Below are 18,773 nucleotides of genomic sequence, written 5' to 3'. Positions count from 1 at the left end.
TCATTTGTTGAAATGATCTGCAATAATCTGCTGATTGTCTTCTTTAAAAAGAGACCAACCGTTTGTATTCCAAAGCGTTCATGAATTATAACAATTTAACTTTAAATAGTGCACTTTCAAGTCTATTTTCAAAAAAGGGGGGGTGACAATTAACAGGTTAAAGTTTTCATATTTTTCACTAACAAACAAAAATAAAAGTACCACAATATTCCCATGGTTTTTTTTTATGACATGACCCTATTTTATACCGTATTGGCATATTTTTGGACATTTACCATGGTAGTAACATGTTGTGGAGCATGGCAGTTTAAAGCAACTTGAAGTTAAATTTGTAGTTTTTATGTTTTTCACTAACAAAAAAGTACCATAGTATATTACCACGTTAAAATTCAAAATACTACGTGTGACCTCCGAGACAGTAGATGGCAGGCTACATTTGTTTTTTACAGAGATACACTGTTTTGCTCTGAATGTCAGTGTTAGCCTGGTTTACCTAAAAAGCTACAGCCAATATGGATAAAAAGAAAAAAACATACAATGTTACAGCGTCGTCGGTGAGTAATTCGTATCTTAAAGTGCTCTTTTAAACAAGAGGAATGAGTATTTTAGTTTTGTTAGTGCGTATATAGTTAGCTTAGCATGACAGCTGACAGTAAACTTGCATTGTGAGGCTGTTTTAAACTTGTAATGATGGCTCGATTCTTTTAAATCTCTTAACTAACATCTACTTTATTTACATTTCAGCTGGTTGATTTGAAAGCGGAATTATATCGGAAACAAGAACAATTTAAGCACGACCGACTTGGCCAAGATGCAGGAGCCGCACAGAAGTCTAAGACAAAAATAAAAGTAAGACACGGGCAGTTAATGACAGCTAGATATGATCACTGAATTAGTACATTAGTAATTTGATTATGTGTGTATGTGCTCGTAGAAGCCCAATATCTGGAGCAAACAGAATGAAGGAGTCGGTTCACGAGCTCAGAGGGACGTTCAGCAAACTGCAGAGGAAGAAAACACACTAGATAAATCCAGGTAAATTAACTTTCAACGGGTACTACATTATTCTGATTCTTTATATCCTCTTCATTAATTAATTTTCTTTTGCCCTAAAAGTAGAATGTATGAATGTTGATATATAACCCAATGAGACTAAATACCAATGCAGGAAATCCCCCAAAATTTATATTTTGTGAAAATTTGTAGCATGTTTGCAGAAGACGCTTTTTTTAATAGATTTGATAATATAATGCAATACATTTCATGCACAAGCATGGCTTAAGTGTCTAAATATCTTTTCTTTTGTTTCTAAAACAACCTGTTGCCTTAATACTTCAGAAATTGTTTTATTTGCTGCAGACTGTCTGACATTCACAAATTGTAAAAACATGAATTTATGCTAATGAGGACATATTATTTAACTTTTTATGTGCATCTAAATACTTTTAATTAATATGGTATAATAATTGTAAACTATATACCTTACTGTTTTGAGTGCTGATATATAATGTAATGGCAGTAATGTAACTGTATAATATAATGTAATGATACAATGATGACCTTTTTTTTTTTTTAAATAAAACATTGTTTGGAATATATTTATTGTACACTGAATATAAAATGTTAAAATAATGTTAAAAAATATAATGATGTTAACAAAGAATTCATGATTCAGATACATCTAAGCATACTATAAAGCTCCTTCATTGTTAAAATTGTGAAATATATATTCATATTAATGTTTTCCTGATGCATTATGCAGGCAAAAATTGGAGGAAAAGGCACGTCTTTATGAACAGATGACAAAAGGAGATTTCCCAGGTATGTGCTTGCTGGCATGCCAATATTCAAATAATTTACTTTTTGAACAAATGTTTATTCTACTTTGGATGTTTTTTAGTGTAACAAAAAATGAACTGATATTGAAGTAGACTGCATGTTTTTATCTTTAGATGAGGAGACTGAAAGTCTTTTCCTGGTGGACTTCACCCAAAAGATTATCAACCAGAGGAATGAGCCACAGACACGCACTGCAAATGTAGCAGGGGACCGAGATGGAGAGGACTCTGATGTGAACATCCCTGTTCCACCCCCACAGAACGCAAATGAAGAATGGTACCATGCGTTTATAAATGTTTATAAACATTTATAAACATCGTATTGCCTGGTGAAGAGGCAATACGACTTGAACTTAGCGGTGCGTTTCTAACTGTCTTTTTTGCAGGGTGGACTATGTTGATGCATTAGGACGTTCTCGAAGATGTCTGAGAAAAGACCTACCAGATTTTCAGAAAATGGACCAAGAACTCCAGAACAAGAGGTGCCTTGATTGTTCTTACCTTTGCTCTTTTTTTATGTAACAAATTGGCATTGTTCCTGCTCATTCTATATCTGTTTTATTGTGTGCAGGGTGACAGGTGCTGACAGGACACTGTTATCTGATGACATGAGGAGAGAAATGCATAGAGAGCAGTGGGAGAGAGAGGAAGAGGAGCAGATGAAGAAACCTGTTGGACCCATTCACTATGAAAATATCAAAGAGCAAGGTGAAAAGTCTACAGACACTGAAAAGTCTTAGTGCTTCTATGGGAGTGTTGAATTACATCTTCATAGTGTCTCACATGATTTGTTTGTGTGTCCGTTTTAGAGGCCAGAGAGCTGGGTGTTGGGTATTTTGCTTTTGCCCAGGATGAGGACCAACGAAGAAAACAGAGAGAAACTCTAGACATGCTGAGAGACCAGGTCAGATCAACTGAATTAAATGAAGCGTCATGAGCTGGCTAGCTAAACAGCATTTTAAGTTGTTGCAAGTGTGCTTACGAAGCAAAGACTTCCAAAAGCCTATCCAGTATCCAATAAATGTTCAATATCAGCTGACATGCATCTAATATGACCAGTAAATCGAAATAAAAAATAATTAATATTAACCAATAACTAATATGGTCCCAATATATTGTGCATTCCATTTTCTGAAAAGCTCTGTGAACAAATTCAGAAAGTGATATTGTCAGTTATTGTTTTTTCTTTCAATACCCCCCCCCCCCCACACACACACACACGCACACAAAGTGTATTTATTATTTATCTAATTAACAAAATATGTATTTTTTTTATTATTAATGTTATTCACAATTATTTTAATTATTTGATCCATTTTTATTAATTTTTAATTTTAAAACAATATTTGTTAATTTCAGCTAGGTTGCTGCCTATGTAGGCATTATACAACCAGTGAGCTCACTATGTCCTTAGCTTCTCTACTACTGGCTAAAGTCAAAATCAGCTTTTTACACTTCTCTTTCTTTCTGCAGACCACCGATCAGCGCCGCAAACGTGAGAATCTGAAGGAGAAGCGGAAAGCTCTGCTTGAAGCTCGACTCACTAAAGTGAGGATGAGGAGGATGAAGAAAAGCAAGCTGGAGCCAGGGGATGAAGAAGAGGGTGTGTTGCTGAATATTAGTTATTCAATTAATAGCTATTAATGTGTATCTTTGTGTTGGTGATAAATTCTACGGTATATGTGGTTGTTTTTGGATAATGTGTGATGTTCTGTTGTAGCTGCTGCAGATGATGCTGAGAATGATGAAGATGTTGATGAAGTTTTGGTTGGACCTCCAGTCCCTCCAACAGTGCAGAAAGTGGAAGTGGAGATTCAAGAGAGAAAAGACACCAAACCTGGCGTTCCACACGTAAGAGAGTGGGACAGAGGCAAAGGTACACATAAATGCAAACCATATTCCTTTCTTCCTCTTCATTGGCCCTAGTGTTTACATTTGCTTTTTTGAAGATGCACAACATTTATTTCCTTTTCCAGAGTTCTCCTGGGGTCAGTGGACCAGTCGTCGTAGAGAGGAGCGAGATTCAGAGTTTGCTCCTCCTTCTGCTTATTACGCAGATGACACAAGAGCCAGTCACAACAGAGCCACAGACAAAAGGCAGAGCAAAGGAAAACTTGCCTTCAAGTGGTCTGAATCCCAAAATTCCACAGAAAGAGATGCAGAGAACATATTTACCTCTAGTCAACCTTCTGACATACCTACATATGCACAACCTTCTCAACCACAAACTGCTCAAACACAGAGTCTGGACGAACTGTTATCGTACTACAAGCACTCCACGTAAAAGTGCAAGTCTGAAAATCACTGGAAACTATGAGACTTGGCAAGCTGTCTGGATGCATGTCAGTCTTAAATAGCAGTAAAACTTTGTACTAAATGTAACTGAATTGCAAAGTTAGAATAAAGAATGACACGATTTCTGTTTGATTTATGTGCTTTTTTTTATTATTCCATCACTATCTATTGTTCCAAATTCAACAGCATTCTTAACCATAATTAATTAATTTTGCTGTCAGTTTTTTCAACAGCTTGTAAAGAACAGAAGTCACTCTTGTCCATAAAATTATGTTAATCAAACATGATAGATGATTTAACTTAAGCTGAGACTTGAAATGTTCTCTTTGTCAGTTTTCCTGTTCTAATGAAGTGTTTCATTGTGTTTGTCACTGTCTTTTTTGTTAAATTATTTGAAATCCAGGTCATTTAAATGTGTTTGTGCATGTTATGAACACTGGGCAAAGTTTATGAGTTGCACCTGACTGCAGTGTAACTCTGCTTAGTTACTCAGTAGCCTGTAATGAGTTGCTTTACAAGTTACTTAGTTCACATGTAATGGGTCAGTTTATTCCATATGTCATTTGAAAGAGGACATTAAAATTTCACATATGTCCAAATCGCAGGACCAGAGTGACCTTTGATCTGAAGGATATCCTGTCTCAGCAGGAATGTACGTGTGAGCATTTTGTATCGACCAGAGAGAGCAAGGAAGGAAGGGAACTAGAGTAGAAAATTGAGGTGGTGAAGAGGGAGGACAGTAAAATGGTTCATATGTAATATTGAGAGACAGATCTACGTTTAGTTTTCTCATATTTGTCAGTTTTTTTTTGTTTTTGTTTTGTTTTTTCCTTTTGAAGATTAAACCAAAGTAGGAAACCAGTTGAATGCAAGGACGATGGTAAGTAACTATTTCTGGTTGTGATTATCACATGACTATGTAGTAACATGCTGTTCAGCCATCTGCTGATTGTAATCAGAGTTCAATTTGCAGGATTAATTTATGCATTAGATATCATGAAATGTAATTTTACAGCATTTATTAATGGTCAATTACATTAGTATATCAATATTTTAGAAAATGATCAGTTATAAATATGCTATTGATCATTGTTAATGAATGTTAGTTCATAATGCATTGCTGTAAGTAGATGATTAAGACTAAAAACATATGCTGGAATATTATTATCTCAAGAGATATAAGTTCTATTACATTTCTCAACACATTTGCTAATAAAAACCCCCATGAGTGATTATAACTGAATGCAAGCATTTATCACATAATTTGTTCATACCGTGTAAATGAATGTGTCTGTGCGAGTGTTTCAGGAAGGTTCAAGTGCAGAAGCAGCACTAAGTGTAAGTGCAAGCAGCATCAGAATCACTGATGTGACTCAGGATGGAGATGTTCTGACGTTTGCCATCGCGTCCCAGAAAGTAAGATGCCTGATAAATGCGTAAAACATGTTGTAGTTTTATATTTTGGTGGACATTAAAATGTTAAAATGTCTTTCCCTCAGTTGAACAGCAGTGCTGGGGTGTGTGTTTTTCGAATATATGAGGACTTTGACTGGCTTCAACAGAGTCTATTCTCACAAGAAAATCTTCCCGGACTTCATGGAATTATAGTGAGTGAATTCTCTAAAACTCACAATTAACATCATTGCTTATTAAATTTTAAAAGTATCGTATCTATGAATGAGGAAGACACTCAGATGAGATGATTATGCCCACAGTTTCCGCCTTTGCCCTCTAAAGCCCTTCCATCACAGTCAAACACCCAGACCAAAGCACTCAAACAACTTGGTATGTATTATTTGTGTATGCATAGGCAATTTAGAAAAAATATATCTGCATAATGTTAGTAAGCTAGTTAGTAAGGTTTTTTTTTGTTTTGTTTTTTTGCATAGATACCCCATGGTTTGATATTTAGTTTATTATGCAATGCATCTTATACATTTTCTGTATATGTGTTCAGGGTTCCTGGCTCTAGGACAGGATTGGCAGAGTTATTGTAAAGCTTTGGAGTTTTATCTCCAGCAAGTGGCAGCACACCCAACTCTCTGCAAGTGCAAAGCACTGGACAGCTTTCTTATTAACTCTGAGGTTTGCTATAAACACACACATTCATTAATTCAAATTCAGCATCACAGCCTGTTATACGATTGCTCTAAAGAAAATACAAGGCCAGTAAATACATTCAGTCCAAATGAATGCATCTAACCAGGCTAACCTTTTGGAAAATCCAGCTAAAACCAGCTGAAGATAGCAGTTGTTTGTTTTGGAACATGGTAGCTACCTAGCTGGTCATTACCTGAGCCAAAGTAGTTTAGGTGGTTAACCAACTGTATTATAAGATGATGGAGACCTAGCTAACATGGTTGCCAATGTTGGACCAGCAACAAATTAGCTACTATATTCCAAAAATAAGTCTGACCACCACCTTAAGCTGGTGTGAGCTGATTTGTTTTTCAGCAGTGTTTGTGATGTATATATTCACCATACACTCTTAGGGGAAAAAAGAGCTCTCACTGGGATTGTACTTTTTCAAAAGATACTAATATATATACAAATTTGGTACTAATAGGTAACTTTAAGGTAATAATAGGGGTAAATGAGGTATGGAAGTGTGACAGGTTTTGTATCTTTTTTTCTGAGATTGTATTTTAACCGGATTCTCCAGAATTGGAGAAAGGCTTTGCTAGCGAAGTCTTCTGTTTATATTGCTTGATCATTTTGCTGTTTTTAAATGTCACCACCTTGATCAGTTTTGAGGGACAGGTGACAAAATCTTTGTTGGTAATCTTACTTTTGTCATTGCATGTATTTTTTGGACTAGTCTCCTGGAAAACAGCGAGGCAGGAAAGGAATCTTTAATCGCCTCAGTCAGGCTGTGGAGGAGATGAGGAAGGAAAGTCATAAGGTATCTGTGTGTGAGTTTGGGTTTATGAGTGCTTTATACACCTCTGGGAAAGTCTTTTGGCCAAACACAACATTGTGTGGTGACATATGATATTTGACTATACAAACATCATAGATCCATTAATACAATTTATATCACATATGTAAATATATAATTTAATAATCCCCAGGATGTGGACAACTTCTTTCAGAATGAGAGAAACAAAAACACTAATCTTGCCGCTTTGTCAAAGGTTGCCACAGAGGTACACTATTTAAGATGTTTTTTTTCCCCAGTTTTTATTTGTCCAGTGGACTAATATTAAATATTATAAAATATTTTATAATTCATTGCGCAATTTCTGTGTGTTCTTTTCTCAATAGAAATTACTCGATATTGTGATGACAGAGCAAAGTAAGTCTTTGCAAGAAGTTTATATGTATGCTCAGGACACATTATTTAGTAATACATTAGGCCTATATCACTGTGTTTGTATGTTTTACAGAGCTTGCTTTGGCCTGTGGACATTTCTCCACATCTCTTCATCTTTGTGTGAATCAGGACGATGCAGCTGCTGTTGCTTTCTCCAAGTTAGAATTTAAAAAATAAAATGACCATTTATGTCTGCATTAATGTACACACATTGATTAAAGACAGAATGTGTGAGAGACATGCATGTTTATGTGAATGTTGGTTTTAAGAGGATGATCAGTTTATTCAGATGTTGTGTTTCTTTAGGGTTTGTTTGAAGCTGTCAGATGTTCTTGAGGCAGTAAAGGTAAGAATACATGCAAAAATACATGCGAAAGCTTTAAAAACTATTAAAGGGTTCTTAATCATTCCTCTATTTATCTACAAATGTTCAATACACATAATTTTATTTTTTTTCTGTATCTGTAGCGAAACTTTGAGAAAGTTGCAAGTAACAATCTGTCCACTCTTGGTCTGGGTCTGGACCTGGAGTCTCGCTACCAAGAGGCAGAGAAAGTATGTTCTACTCAATGTGTCAGTGATTATGTGTACTATTGCTTCATTCTATACACAACATTTAATACAGAGTAATTTACCCTTTAGATACAGTATTGCCAATTACTTTGCCTATTTTTGGTCCGCAAAATAGTTTTGTTCTGGTAGCGAAAAATAATTAATTTGAATGAATCGATTTTGAATGAATCGGTATTGATTGACGTATGAAAACAGTAATTTGTCACCACTATTTGTGACAGAAAGAGTTCTTAAAAATACATTCACAGACCAGTGTTATTTTAAAATAATTTAAATAATTTTTATTTGAATATTTTAAATTTGTTTCAGTTTTCATATTTTCAATTTTCATTTTAAATTTAGTTAAAGATTGAATTTTTGTTTTTCTCATTTTATTGTTTTTTTTAATTATTTAAATAGTTATTATTTTTTATTTTTAGTAAATGAAGTTAAACTAAATGTAAAAGAGAAATGTTGCCTTAGCAACTACCCAACACAAAATATGTTTTATTATAGTTTATTTTATTTCAGTTAACGTTTATTTCAAGTAATGAAAATGTTTTTATGGTTTTAGGTTTTGTTAGTCAGACTGACAGGCAGAGTACTACAGTGAAAATCTCTGCTGCTAGACTGTATATCAATACTCTGTGCAATCAAATTCAAGAAGTGGAACTAAACAAAATTCCTACTCTGTCTACAAAATTATTATTAAAATCTTAAACATAAGCCAAATGTGTCCAACCCGCTTGGACATATATTGAAAGCAGGTTTGTGTAAAATGAAATGAAATTTGACTCAAGACTGCTTTGATAGTAATTGTCCATTTCTGCTTGTGTCGTTACAGGAGATGCTCTTCAGAAGAACCTGTAAACTGATAGAGCTGGAAACGGTTAAGAAGGGTACAGAAAAAGCCAAGGCCAATAAGAGAGAAGTGGTATGTTTTAATCTCCATATCTTCCATTCATTCTGCGCACACACACATCCACACTGAAGTGTTCACGTCATGTTTATCTGAATTCAGATGAAGTCTTTCTGTGTCTGATACTGTAGATGGAAGCATTTCAAACAGCAGCTGAGAAAGAGTTCAACCTGATCTCATATGTGGCTAAAGAAGAGGTAAATACTGTGCCTGATGTTAATTCAAATGAAGATGATCTGCTAAATGTGTTTCCAGAGATGTTAGGTTGGAAATTTGAAAAACCCTGTGACATAACTTTTTGATCTGAAAATAATCAGAAGTCATGTCACAAGGTCAGTCAATTTTCCACATTGCACATTTATAGAGGATATAGTATAATAATTGTACTATTGTGTGGCAGATTGAGCGTTTCCATAGCTCCCGTGTGAATGTGCTGAAGAACTTCCTGATTGGCTGGTGTGAACTACAGCTCAACACAGCGAAGGAGTTTGCTGAACTCTACTCTCAGCATCTGGAAGCTTGCAGAAACATGTACTCCGAATGAATGAAACAAGCACACTGTAGATCATAACAATATAGCTGGTAATGTAATCAAACTTTTCCAAGACAGCTAAAAAAAGCAGAACCTTATCGTAAAATGATTAAAGTGCTCTGTAATTTCTGTTTATTCTGAAATCCTTTTAATTACTAGTCCCCTTTAATTTGATTGTACTTAATCTTTTCCAGCCTAATTTAAACACCAATGTAACTTCCAGTTCCACAATCCTAGGTTAGGCTACAGATTTAGAAGTGAACTTTGTCCTGTGTAAGCTTGCAATAAAGCTATAAAATCCACAACTGTTTCAAATGTACACACTGCAAACCACTGAGGGGATGGCTGCACAGAAACATTTTCTAGTGAGTTGGTGTTTGTGAAAGTAGTCATCAACACGAGCACATTATATAGAGTTTAAATATGGTGAGTTTAATGAAGTCAGAATAGTGTAGCATACAAAATCACTGCAAATCTATAGATTTTCTGATATTTTCTTTGTCTATTGAAAGGTCCAAGAAACCTTGTCAAATATATGAAAATTACTGCAAGGTAATAATAAAATTATATAATAATAAAAAAATATACCAGATTGCAAAAATTAATAATATATAATATAGGAATAAATACTGGTAGAAGTAAAATACAGGTAAAAAATGAAATACAGAAGACAACATATCTTAAAATGCTTAAACAAGAAGAAGAAAAATGAAATAGCAAGCAAAATAAAATACAAAAAACTTAAAATAATAATTTTCAGAAATTCTTGATTACAATTGATCATGTAATTACAATGATGTATGTAAGATTTCAAAACACTAATCCGGTCAAAAGAGAGAAACTATCAAATATTAAGCTGTAATATTTTTTACGTTGTAAATAAAACAGATCACTGGAGCACGTTTTACAAGAAAATAATATTTCCGTGTTGCTACTTCAAAACTGAAATAGCCTAATTGTTTGTGAAATTTACTAGCAATTTCTTAATGCAAGTTGTTTTTACACCAAATATTTAGAACGTATTTCTTCTGCTTCTTCAAGGGAGGTGCAGGTTCTTCCTTTTGAAAGATTTATTTTATCCAATTTACAGCAGGTAATGCTCTTTTTAAGTTTTTCTTGAGGGAACTGTAATACATCATCGAAATGAAATGCTAGGCTAACATGATCCCATACATAATAATGGTCAGACACAGGTTTAACCTCAGCTATTCTGTGTTCTGTGTTCAGTACCAGTTTAAATCTGATGACATCACCAATGGCTTGTGCTTTCCAGACAATTTGATTTTCCTCATAATCTACAAATGAGCTTTTTTCAATCTGTGGGAAATTCTCAAAGCTCTCATTGACTTTAGGGCTGTGAATGAGAACAACATACATGATCTCCTGCTTGTAAAACATTGTCTTATATTCCCTAAGAACTGGGTCTTGGCCTCCACACATCTGCTCCTTGTATGTTTCCATAAGTTCTTTCAGAGGAAATGTGAAGCGAAAGTTGCCATAGCGTGATTGGTCAATGTGAAATGCAGGTGATATTGTGAATTTGTATAGAAATGGATCCTGTCTTTCTTTTTGCTCTTGGGATCTGTTTGGAAACACCTTCTCTAAATAACACTCCTCAGCTGCTCGTTTACTCTCTTCATCAATCTTCAGACTCCACCACGAGATCTTCTCATGAGCCTTGAATCCCCCTGACTCCATGATTTTCCGAAAATCATCATTGTTAGTGACATGAGTCACCTCTGAGATGTGAAATTCAATGGGGGTTGGATAGTTTGGGTTGTTATTAGTCAAATTCTGAAGTATTTTTAGTTCATAGTGTATTCCCAATCTTTCGAAGTCACGCCGTATTTGCATCACATTAGTATCATCCTTAAGTGCCATTCTCAGATCTTCTATGCTAATGTGTCCATCATGGCTGACCTCAGGATGCTTGCGATCGTTTATTCTCCCATGGAAGGAATACTGGAAATATGAAGATTTAACATTTTTTTTTTGTATCAGCTTTAAAAACATTCCCAGATCAACAAATTATTTCACATTTTGTTATTTATGAAAAAGGTCATTTAAAAACAAAACACATCCACCCTTTCCACTCTATATACTTGCTGTTGTCACTCATGCTGCACCATATCAACCAAACGGAGCTCTGTGACAATCAATCAGCAATGTTTACTTTTTACCTTAGATTAGATTTGACTTACACTCTGAACTACTTTTAAATGATATCACTGATGCTTGAGAAGTGGTACAAAACGGTGCAAAATTGAAAAAACAAAAACCTTGTACTCAGACAAATTAGAGTATCATACATGTGACCCTGGACCACAAAACCAGTCTTGGGTCGCTGGGGTATATTTGTAGTAATAGCCAAAAATACATTGCATGGGTCAAAATTATAAATTTTTGTTTTATACCAAAAATCATTAGGATATTAAGTAAAGTTCATGTTCCATGAAGATATTTTGTAAATTTCTTACTGTAAATATATCAAACTTCATTTTTTATTAGTAATATGCATTGCTAAGAACTTCATTTGGACAACTTTAAAGGCGATTTTTCTCAGTATTTAGATTTTTCTGCACCCTCAGACTCCAGATATTCAAATAGTTGTATCTCAGCCAAATATCGTCCGATCCTAACAAACCATACATCAGTGGAAAGCTTATTAATTCAGCTTTCAGGTGATGTATAAATCTCAATTTCTGAAAATTGACACTTAAGACTGGTTTTGTGGTCCAGGGTCACATATGTACTGAGCTATGCTTTTGATGTTTTTAATTAAAACAAAAAGACGTTTTCATTTATTTTAGTTTTAAGTTGAAATCGATATAAATTGTGAAGAATTGCCAACTTACACGTCTAGCTGCCTCTGCCATTTTGTGAGTTTTAAACTAGTTGTGATGCTGTTGGTCACTGTGAAAAGTGGAAGCAATAGTGCAATGCTGCATGTTTATAAAGTCTTTCATTCTGCCACGCCTGTGAGGGAAGGGCTTTTTAGAGACCAAGCCTGCTGTATGAAATGAGATCATGGCTAATCATGTTGGCTTGTTTGTTTGTAAATATGGGTAACTATGGGTAACAAAAAGTTCATATTTTGGTTTTGGGAGTCCCCAACAACAGGTTGACATGCATGCACTTTCATTGTCTTATAATATGCATTTATTTTTACCTTACTTGCTCAAAGACTCCCAAACAATTCAACGATTCATTTTTCCAAACCCAATTTCAAAGATTTATTTGAAAATTAAAGTGATTTCTATATTTTATCCATTCAAAAGACTACAAAAGCGAACCCAGTTCTGCATAAACCCTACTGCAGTGCAGACTAAACGAAATGTAGCGGGATATTTGTGTCTATGCATGAATCTGCTGGTCAAAGCCGTGTTTGATTGGCCATCAAGAGCAGACTGATTGCTGCCACCTACTGGGAGTTTCATTTTTAAAGTATACATTTTAATTGTTTAATGTTTCTATATTCAATCTCATAACAACATGCAAAGATGAATTGTTAATGCTGATTTCAGGTTTTCCTGATTGTATCTTATTATTTTAAATGAATTTATTGTTTAATTTTTTTACAAAAAGTTAATAAATCTATTTTTGGCACAACATATGACATACATTTAATAAAGTTAAAAATGGCATTACAAAGGTTAAAAAAATACTTTAAGGAGTCAAAAATCACCTTATAATAGTAAGGTTAATTTCTGTCATTGATCAGAAGGTGTTCCTAATTTATTTATTTAAGTAGAAGCACAAGTGCTTCTGAAAAGAAACGTAAGTGTACAGTCCTTAAGAATGTAATGTTACCTTTTAAAACTAATTGAAAACGTTTTTGCAAAGTGTAAACTGTTAAATATAATCTACAAATCATGCAGTACTGTACCGCTAAATAATGTTTTGAGGGCTTAGCTAATCAGGCCAATGAGAGACAATCATTCTAATATTTTATGAAATCATTCGTTCATTTCACTAATCAATGTTTTTTTATATTGTTTTTATTAAACACAAGAGGTCATTAATAATAATTATATTATAAGATGTACAAATTCAAACACAACATATCTTTAATTTGGGCAGAATTGCAGATGCCTGTCTTAATGTACAAGAAGGTTTATAGAAAATATGACATAAGTTGTTAATAAATGTTTTCATAGATTATAAATGGTTTTATGATTAAATACATCCGAAAGGTAATCTAAAATTACCATTGTTAACAGTCAAAATGCGAAATAGAAGAAAGAATGGTGCATCATGAAGATATTGGTTATGACTCACAATTTCTTCAGCTAGATAAAAGGTTTCAGATCTGGGCTCACAAGGGAATAACTGCGTACTGCTCAGTGTGTGACCAGTAATTCTGCTTTAAGAGAATTCTGCTGGAAAAATACAGTACATTTCTTTATTACTCCAAAACTGAAAGGGAGAAACAAGTCAAGGATCTTGCTGGAGGCAATGTGGACCACATCAGCTATTTTTATTTTGGTCTTGCTTTTTTGGTTTTGTTTTCGAAAGAAACACATACAATTATACAGGAGATTTTAGAGATTGAGATAGAGGTTACAAGTTATATTCTATTCCTTGTACATACACCGGATTCAATGAATAACAGTTATAAATATTTACTAAAAGCAGTGAAAAAGACATCACCCGCCTATGGCTTTAGCAAATTGTCCCAATGGAAATACAATGGGAACAGATTGTTACAGAAACATACAATAATATATAAAGTATATACAGTGCCCTCCAAAAGTATTGGAACAGTAAGGCCAATTCCTTTATTTTAGCTGTAGACTGAAAACATTTGGGTTACTCCCTTCAGTCTTTAGCAGGTAAAATGCATACTCTACAGGGTTTAAGTGTGGAGATTGACTTGGCCAGTCTAAAACCTTCTACTTCTTGCCCCTGATGAACTTCTTTGTTGTTTTGGCAGTGTGTTTTGGGTCATTATCTTGCTGCATGATGAAGGATCTCCCAGTCAGTTTGGTTGCATCTTTCTGTAAATTGTCAGACAAAATATTTCTGTAGACTTCTGAGTTAATTTTGCTGCTGCCATCATGTGTTACATCATTAATGAAGATTAATGAGCCTGTCCCAGAAGAAGCGATGAAAGCCCAAGCCATTACATTACTTGTGTAATGTGTACTATAATGTACACCTGTGTACACTGTGTTTCAGATGAGCTTGTATGTTTGGGATCATGAGCAGATCCTTTCTTTCTCCAAACTTTAGCCTTTCCATCACGTTGGTCCATAAAATCAGTCCATAAAACCTTGTCCCAGAATTTTTGAGGCTCGTCTCATTCTTCTTGCTAATGAGTGGTTTGCATCTTCTGGTGTAGCCTCTGTACTTTTGTTCATGAAGTCTTCTGCGAACAGAAGATTGTGATACCTTCACTCCTGCCCTCTGGAGGTTGTTGCTGATGTCACTAACAGTTGTTTTAGGGTCTTTCTTTACAGATGTCACGATGTTTCTGTCATCAACTGCAGATGTTTTCCTTGATCTACCCGTTTGAGGTGTGTTACTTAGTACACCAGTGGTTTCTTTCTTCCTCGGGAGATTCCAAATGGTTGTACTTGCCATTGCCAGTGTTTGTGCAATGGTTTGATTGATTTTTCATCTTCTCTCAGCTTCACAATTGCTCATTTTTCACCCATAGACACCTCTCTGTTGTTTACACGTCTAACTAACTATAAATGCAGTCTGCGCAGATGAGCGCAGACATTCAGTGCTATTTATTGTTTGAATAATCAATTAATAGGACATACCAGGGCAACAAAACACACCTGTCAGTCACATGTTCCAATACTTTAGGTAACATGAAAAATGGATGGGTTCAAACAAAAGGTGCTATCTTCTAAGTTGTGTATCAGATCCAGATGAAAATACCAGTAAATAAAAGCTGAAATGTTAATCTCTCATCTCATATTCATCTTTTGATGTCAAAATAAAAAGGAAATAAAGGAATTGGCCTTACTTTTCCAATACTTTTGGAGGGCACTGTATGTATATACATATGTGAATATGTATAGGCCTATTTGTATCCATATTGCAACCCATTTGATTTTCTTCTATTGCAGTACCTTTTTTTCAAACCTAAAATCTCGAAAGAATACAGATAACTGTACCCATGAGGCTTTGACTGTTTGTCCGTTAATGTTTGTCAATGTTCTATAATGATAAATAAAAATAAAGTAAAAAATCGTACCAGAGACTGATTGCTTACCTTCAATGATGACGTTAAAGATTCTGGATGTTTTATCTAACAAACAGACATACGATCCCTGATCATCTTTAGTCAGATCTGACAGAAGTAGAGAGACGTTTCCAGGTGAGGTCTGAATAAACTGTGTAATTCTGCCACTGTACAGCTGGATATATCAGAGTAAATGCGATCTTTAGAAGCTCTTTTGCTGTTGGATTCCCAGAAGACGCTTTTGGGCTTGTCCTGTGGGTCGGTACAGGAGCAGGGCAGCAGCACAGACACTCCTGAGAAAGCTGTTATCTGTATCAAATCTCTGTATGATGGAGTACAGGCTGAGGGAAACAGACATGATATATACTTACATTATAAGACCTATAAGATTAAGTTAGATTTCTCATGATAACCAAATTTTGAAGGCCTCTAAATTATCAACATGATCAAAACTTTGATGAAAAATATCATATGAGTATTATTTCATATGTCATGCTTTACAGGGATAATTGGACTGTACCAACATTTGTATTTGTATTTTGTAGATAAATTTAGACTCCAAAAATGTACAATTAATTAACTGCACCTTAATGAAGTAAGCAGCCTTACCTTTCGTGAGGTAGTGGAGAGAAGTCAGGATGTTTAAAAACATCAACATATTTATATATGCCATATTTATACTGTGGTGGTCACGTATCTTTTCAGGCAGTTCTCACATCACTGTTACATCCTGCTGCTCTTGATTTTTTATCAGTACAGTTGAAGAACTCAATTAATGGTTTAAAGAGCACAATTATTAGTTTGCAGAGTCAATGAAACATACAGACACAATATAAAAATGAATATTTTAAAAAACAATATATTGTAATTATTATAGGCCTACCACCATATATGTTAGTCTTGTTGTGAGGCTGTTTTGTACATTTGCATTTTTTGACTCCAAATTTTATGGTCACATTTCCATTTCTTCATTTGGTGAGTGGCCGTGTAATAAACAGGTTAATGTACAATCAGCCAGTTATTGTTTGATAAATAGAGAATTAATCAAAATATCACGTGATCTGAAATATATTTCTGAAATATATTGGGTGAAAAAAATCAGGTTACATTATAGTGAAGATGAATATACAAGAATATAAATGCACTGAAGTGAAATATTCAAGTGAAGTGAATACTGACATTACTGGGGTGGATCAGCATGAGCAGAAAATCAATGTGAAAATGGATACTGAATCGTATATTACATATTACATTGTATAGTACATGCTCATGCTGTGGTTGAAATATACAGTAATTGAGAATATTACAGAATTTAATGATCAATTATGTATTACACATTCATTTATTATCCAAAAAATACCTATATTTTGACATGTTCTTAGTTACAAAATTCTAAGCATGACCAATTTTCAGATTTCATTATGCATCGTTTAGTTAAGAACTGTGAGTGAATTAAATAAATAGCTTTCAAAGCATATATTTACACCCTGAATTAAAAATAAAACACACATGACCATTTGTTGAGAAACACGAAAGAACATATGCACAACTCTTAGCAGGTTCGTCTCATTCAGAAAATCAAAAATTTATTAGAATGAAACAGACATTCTCTTTGAGCACATCCCAGCATTAACATAACATGTACAATCAAGTCAATGACAACATTTCCATAAACAAGAAAGCCATGGAGGGGACAATATAGATAATTTAGTAGCTTAATGTCAAGCTGGGAAAATTCCTCATTCCTCAACATTCCAAAGCTGAGTTGACATTCCAAATTAAATATTGACATTCTCCTATAATCTGAAGGCAGTTTAATAAAGTGAAATTATAACTTACAGACAACTGATCCTGTAAGAAAAGTACAGCTGTAACCCATTCATATTAACAGCCAGTGTCTTACTGTATCTGCTCAACTCATTTTATTAAAATACATTCATATAAAAAACAAAATGCTTTACTTAAAATAATTTTATCACACTGTTATACTCTATATAATAATTCCCTTCAAAATATAAAATCATATTAGTATATATATATCTACACAAAGTGCAACTGTAAATAAAGTGTTATTTCACTGAGGTTAAAAACACAAGCATAGTTTTACCTCTTTCAGTGCAGAAACTACTGTGGGAGTTTTAAAAGAGTGGGGAGGTAGTTTAGAAGAGATGGCTTATTACTGGGACTCGTGACTAGAAAGGGTCTTCAAATGAAAACCTGAACAGTCCAGTTTACCCTCAACCCTTGTGCCTTAAATTTGGATGGTGCATCTAAATGGAGATTTCAACCAGTCTGTTCTTACAAGTAAGGGAGGGGTGACTTTAAAATGGTGGTAAAAACAATCACGACAGAGTTCATACTTATCCATCAGTGTCCCTGGTGACCTAACCATATAGAAGCCTTTTATTGCTCAATATTAACAAGTTTCAATACAACACACGCAATAAAATTAGACAAGTCCGTCTACTGGATAAGGACTGATTTGGTTCATGGCCATGTTGGTCTAATGTAACCGATGGCTATTTATACTGGCGCAAAAATAGATCAAACTGAGGTTATTCTTCTGACAGGCCATTTGGCTTAAACACACGTACTTATCGTGGATTTTTGACGATAAACAAACCACACATATAGAGTAATATCTACAGCAAGTATATAGTTCAAATGAGAACATTTAAACAACTGTATTATTCTATAAATAAAACAATTACCAAAAAAAATACATGTACACTACAGCACAGCACAGACTATGTCTGCTAAAACTGAACTAAACATTAAAAATAACCTGGATTTGGTAGGAGAATATGTTGCACATATTCGCACACACACTGACACACCAATATTTCTCACACAGCTTTACAGAAACACACACATGTGTGAACGCATGTGTGCGAGAAACAGTGGAAAGGAATGAACTAATATTTGTGTGTTTTTAGCACATGGCTGCTTCTGTAAATCAGCCGGATTTCAAACAACCGACGCTAAGAACGTAATTTCTTCTTTCCGCGGGGTTACTTCACGGAACCTCCTGCGAGGACAGAAAAACACACAGATAAAAAATTAGATGAAATCAAAACTTTTTGTAATCTAATAATTCAAATTTAATGGAATAATTCACCCCAAAATGA

At 34.4% G+C, this 18,773-nt stretch overlaps 4 protein-coding genes across 6 annotated transcripts in view; 2 read left to right on the top strand and 2 right to left on the bottom strand.

The window, feature by feature from the left end:
* Positions 1-168: 168 nt before the first annotated feature.
* ccdc174 (coiled-coil domain containing 174) lies at positions 169-4,736 on the top strand. 2 transcript variants are annotated; one of them, XM_079431332.1, is made up of 11 exons: positions 169-554; positions 745-849; positions 935-1,035; positions 1,763-1,821; positions 1,953-2,115; positions 2,225-2,320; positions 2,410-2,546; positions 2,648-2,742; positions 3,312-3,441; positions 3,559-3,714; positions 3,815-4,736. In XM_079431332.1, the coding sequence occupies exons 1-11, from the start codon at positions 513-515 to the stop codon at positions 4,120-4,122; spliced, it is 1,392 nt and encodes a 463-aa protein (XP_079287458.1). In that variant the 5' UTR covers positions 169-512; the 3' UTR covers positions 4,123-4,736. The 2 variants fall into 2 exon arrangements, with proteins under 2 accessions (XP_079287458.1, XP_079287459.1); XM_079431333.1 differs by having other exon boundaries at positions 433-554; positions 3,568-3,714; positions 3,815-4,264.
* A 75-nt stretch (positions 4,737-4,811) lies between these two features.
* On the top strand, positions 4,812-9,751 carry LOC306879713 (sorting nexin-5). 2 transcript variants are annotated; one of them, XM_079432856.1, is made up of 14 exons: positions 4,812-5,013; positions 5,442-5,549; positions 5,633-5,740; positions 5,849-5,918; positions 6,091-6,218; positions 6,952-7,035; positions 7,205-7,279; positions 7,398-7,428; positions 7,520-7,604; positions 7,753-7,792; positions 7,915-8,001; positions 8,843-8,932; positions 9,049-9,114; positions 9,318-9,751. In XM_079432856.1, the coding sequence occupies exons 1-14, from the start codon at positions 5,011-5,013 to the stop codon at positions 9,459-9,461; spliced, it is 1,119 nt and encodes a 372-aa protein (XP_079288982.1). In that variant the 5' UTR covers positions 4,812-5,010; the 3' UTR covers positions 9,462-9,751. The 2 variants fall into 2 exon arrangements, with proteins under 2 accessions (XP_079288982.1, XP_079288983.1); XM_079432857.1 differs by lacking the exon at positions 7,205-7,279 and having other exon boundaries at positions 9,318-9,750.
* A 110-nt stretch (positions 9,752-9,861) lies between these two features.
* Positions 9,862-12,373, bottom strand: LOC306879340 (uncharacterized protein). The gene is made up of 2 exons (XM_079432187.1): positions 12,305-12,373; positions 9,862-11,411 (listed from the first exon to the last, which is right to left on the bottom strand). Exons 1-2 carry the CDS (start codon positions 12,323-12,325, stop codon positions 10,449-10,451), a joined length of 984 nt encoding a protein of 327 aa, XP_079288313.1. The 5' UTR covers positions 12,326-12,373; the 3' UTR covers positions 9,862-10,448.
* Positions 12,374-17,199: 4,826 nt separating this feature from the next.
* Positions 17,200-18,773, bottom strand: part of LOC306878645 (electroneutral sodium bicarbonate exchanger 1-like) — a 29,282-nt gene continuing 27,708 nt past the window's right edge. Inside the window, exon 25 of the mRNA XM_079431104.1 lies at positions 17,200-18,673. Coding sequence (XP_079287230.1) covers positions 18,662-18,673 — 12 coding nt within the window. The 3' untranslated portion in view covers positions 17,200-18,661. The remainder of the gene's footprint in view (positions 18,674-18,773) is intronic.

The sequence above is a fragment of the Barbus barbus genome (assembly GCF_936440315.1).
Source record: "Barbus barbus genome assembly, chromosome: 13".
Classification (NCBI taxonomy): domain Eukaryota; kingdom Metazoa; phylum Chordata; class Actinopteri; order Cypriniformes; family Cyprinidae; genus Barbus; species Barbus barbus.
This window is presented reverse-complemented; position numbering and strand designations above follow the sequence as displayed.

Excerpts from the sequence above, each read along its gene's own strand:
- ccdc174 (XM_079431332.1), top strand. The coding sequence starts at position 513 with ATGGATAAAAAGAAAAAAACATACAATGTTACAGCGTCGTCG. Across the intron at positions 555-744 it reads ACAATGTTACAGCGTCGTCG|CTGGTTGATTTGAAAGCGGA; the intron begins GTGAGTAATTCG and ends TTTACATTTCAG. Across the intron at positions 2,547-2,647 it reads TGAAAATATCAAAGAGCAAG|AGGCCAGAGAGCTGGGTGTT; the intron begins GTGAAAAGTCTA and ends TGTCCGTTTTAG.
- LOC306879713 (XM_079432856.1), top strand. Across the intron at positions 5,741-5,848 it reads CCGGACTTCATGGAATTATA|TTTCCGCCTTTGCCCTCTAA; the intron begins GTGAGTGAATTC and ends TTATGCCCACAG. Across the intron at positions 8,002-8,842 it reads GCTACCAAGAGGCAGAGAAA|GAGATGCTCTTCAGAAGAAC; the intron begins GTATGTTCTACT and ends GTGTCGTTACAG.
- LOC306879340 (XM_079432187.1), bottom strand. The coding sequence starts at position 12,325 with ATGGCAGAGGCAGCTAGACGT. Across the intron at positions 11,412-12,304 it reads TGGCAGAGGCAGCTAGACGT|TATTCCTTCCATGGGAGAAT; the intron begins GTAAGTTGGCAA and ends TCATATTTCCAG.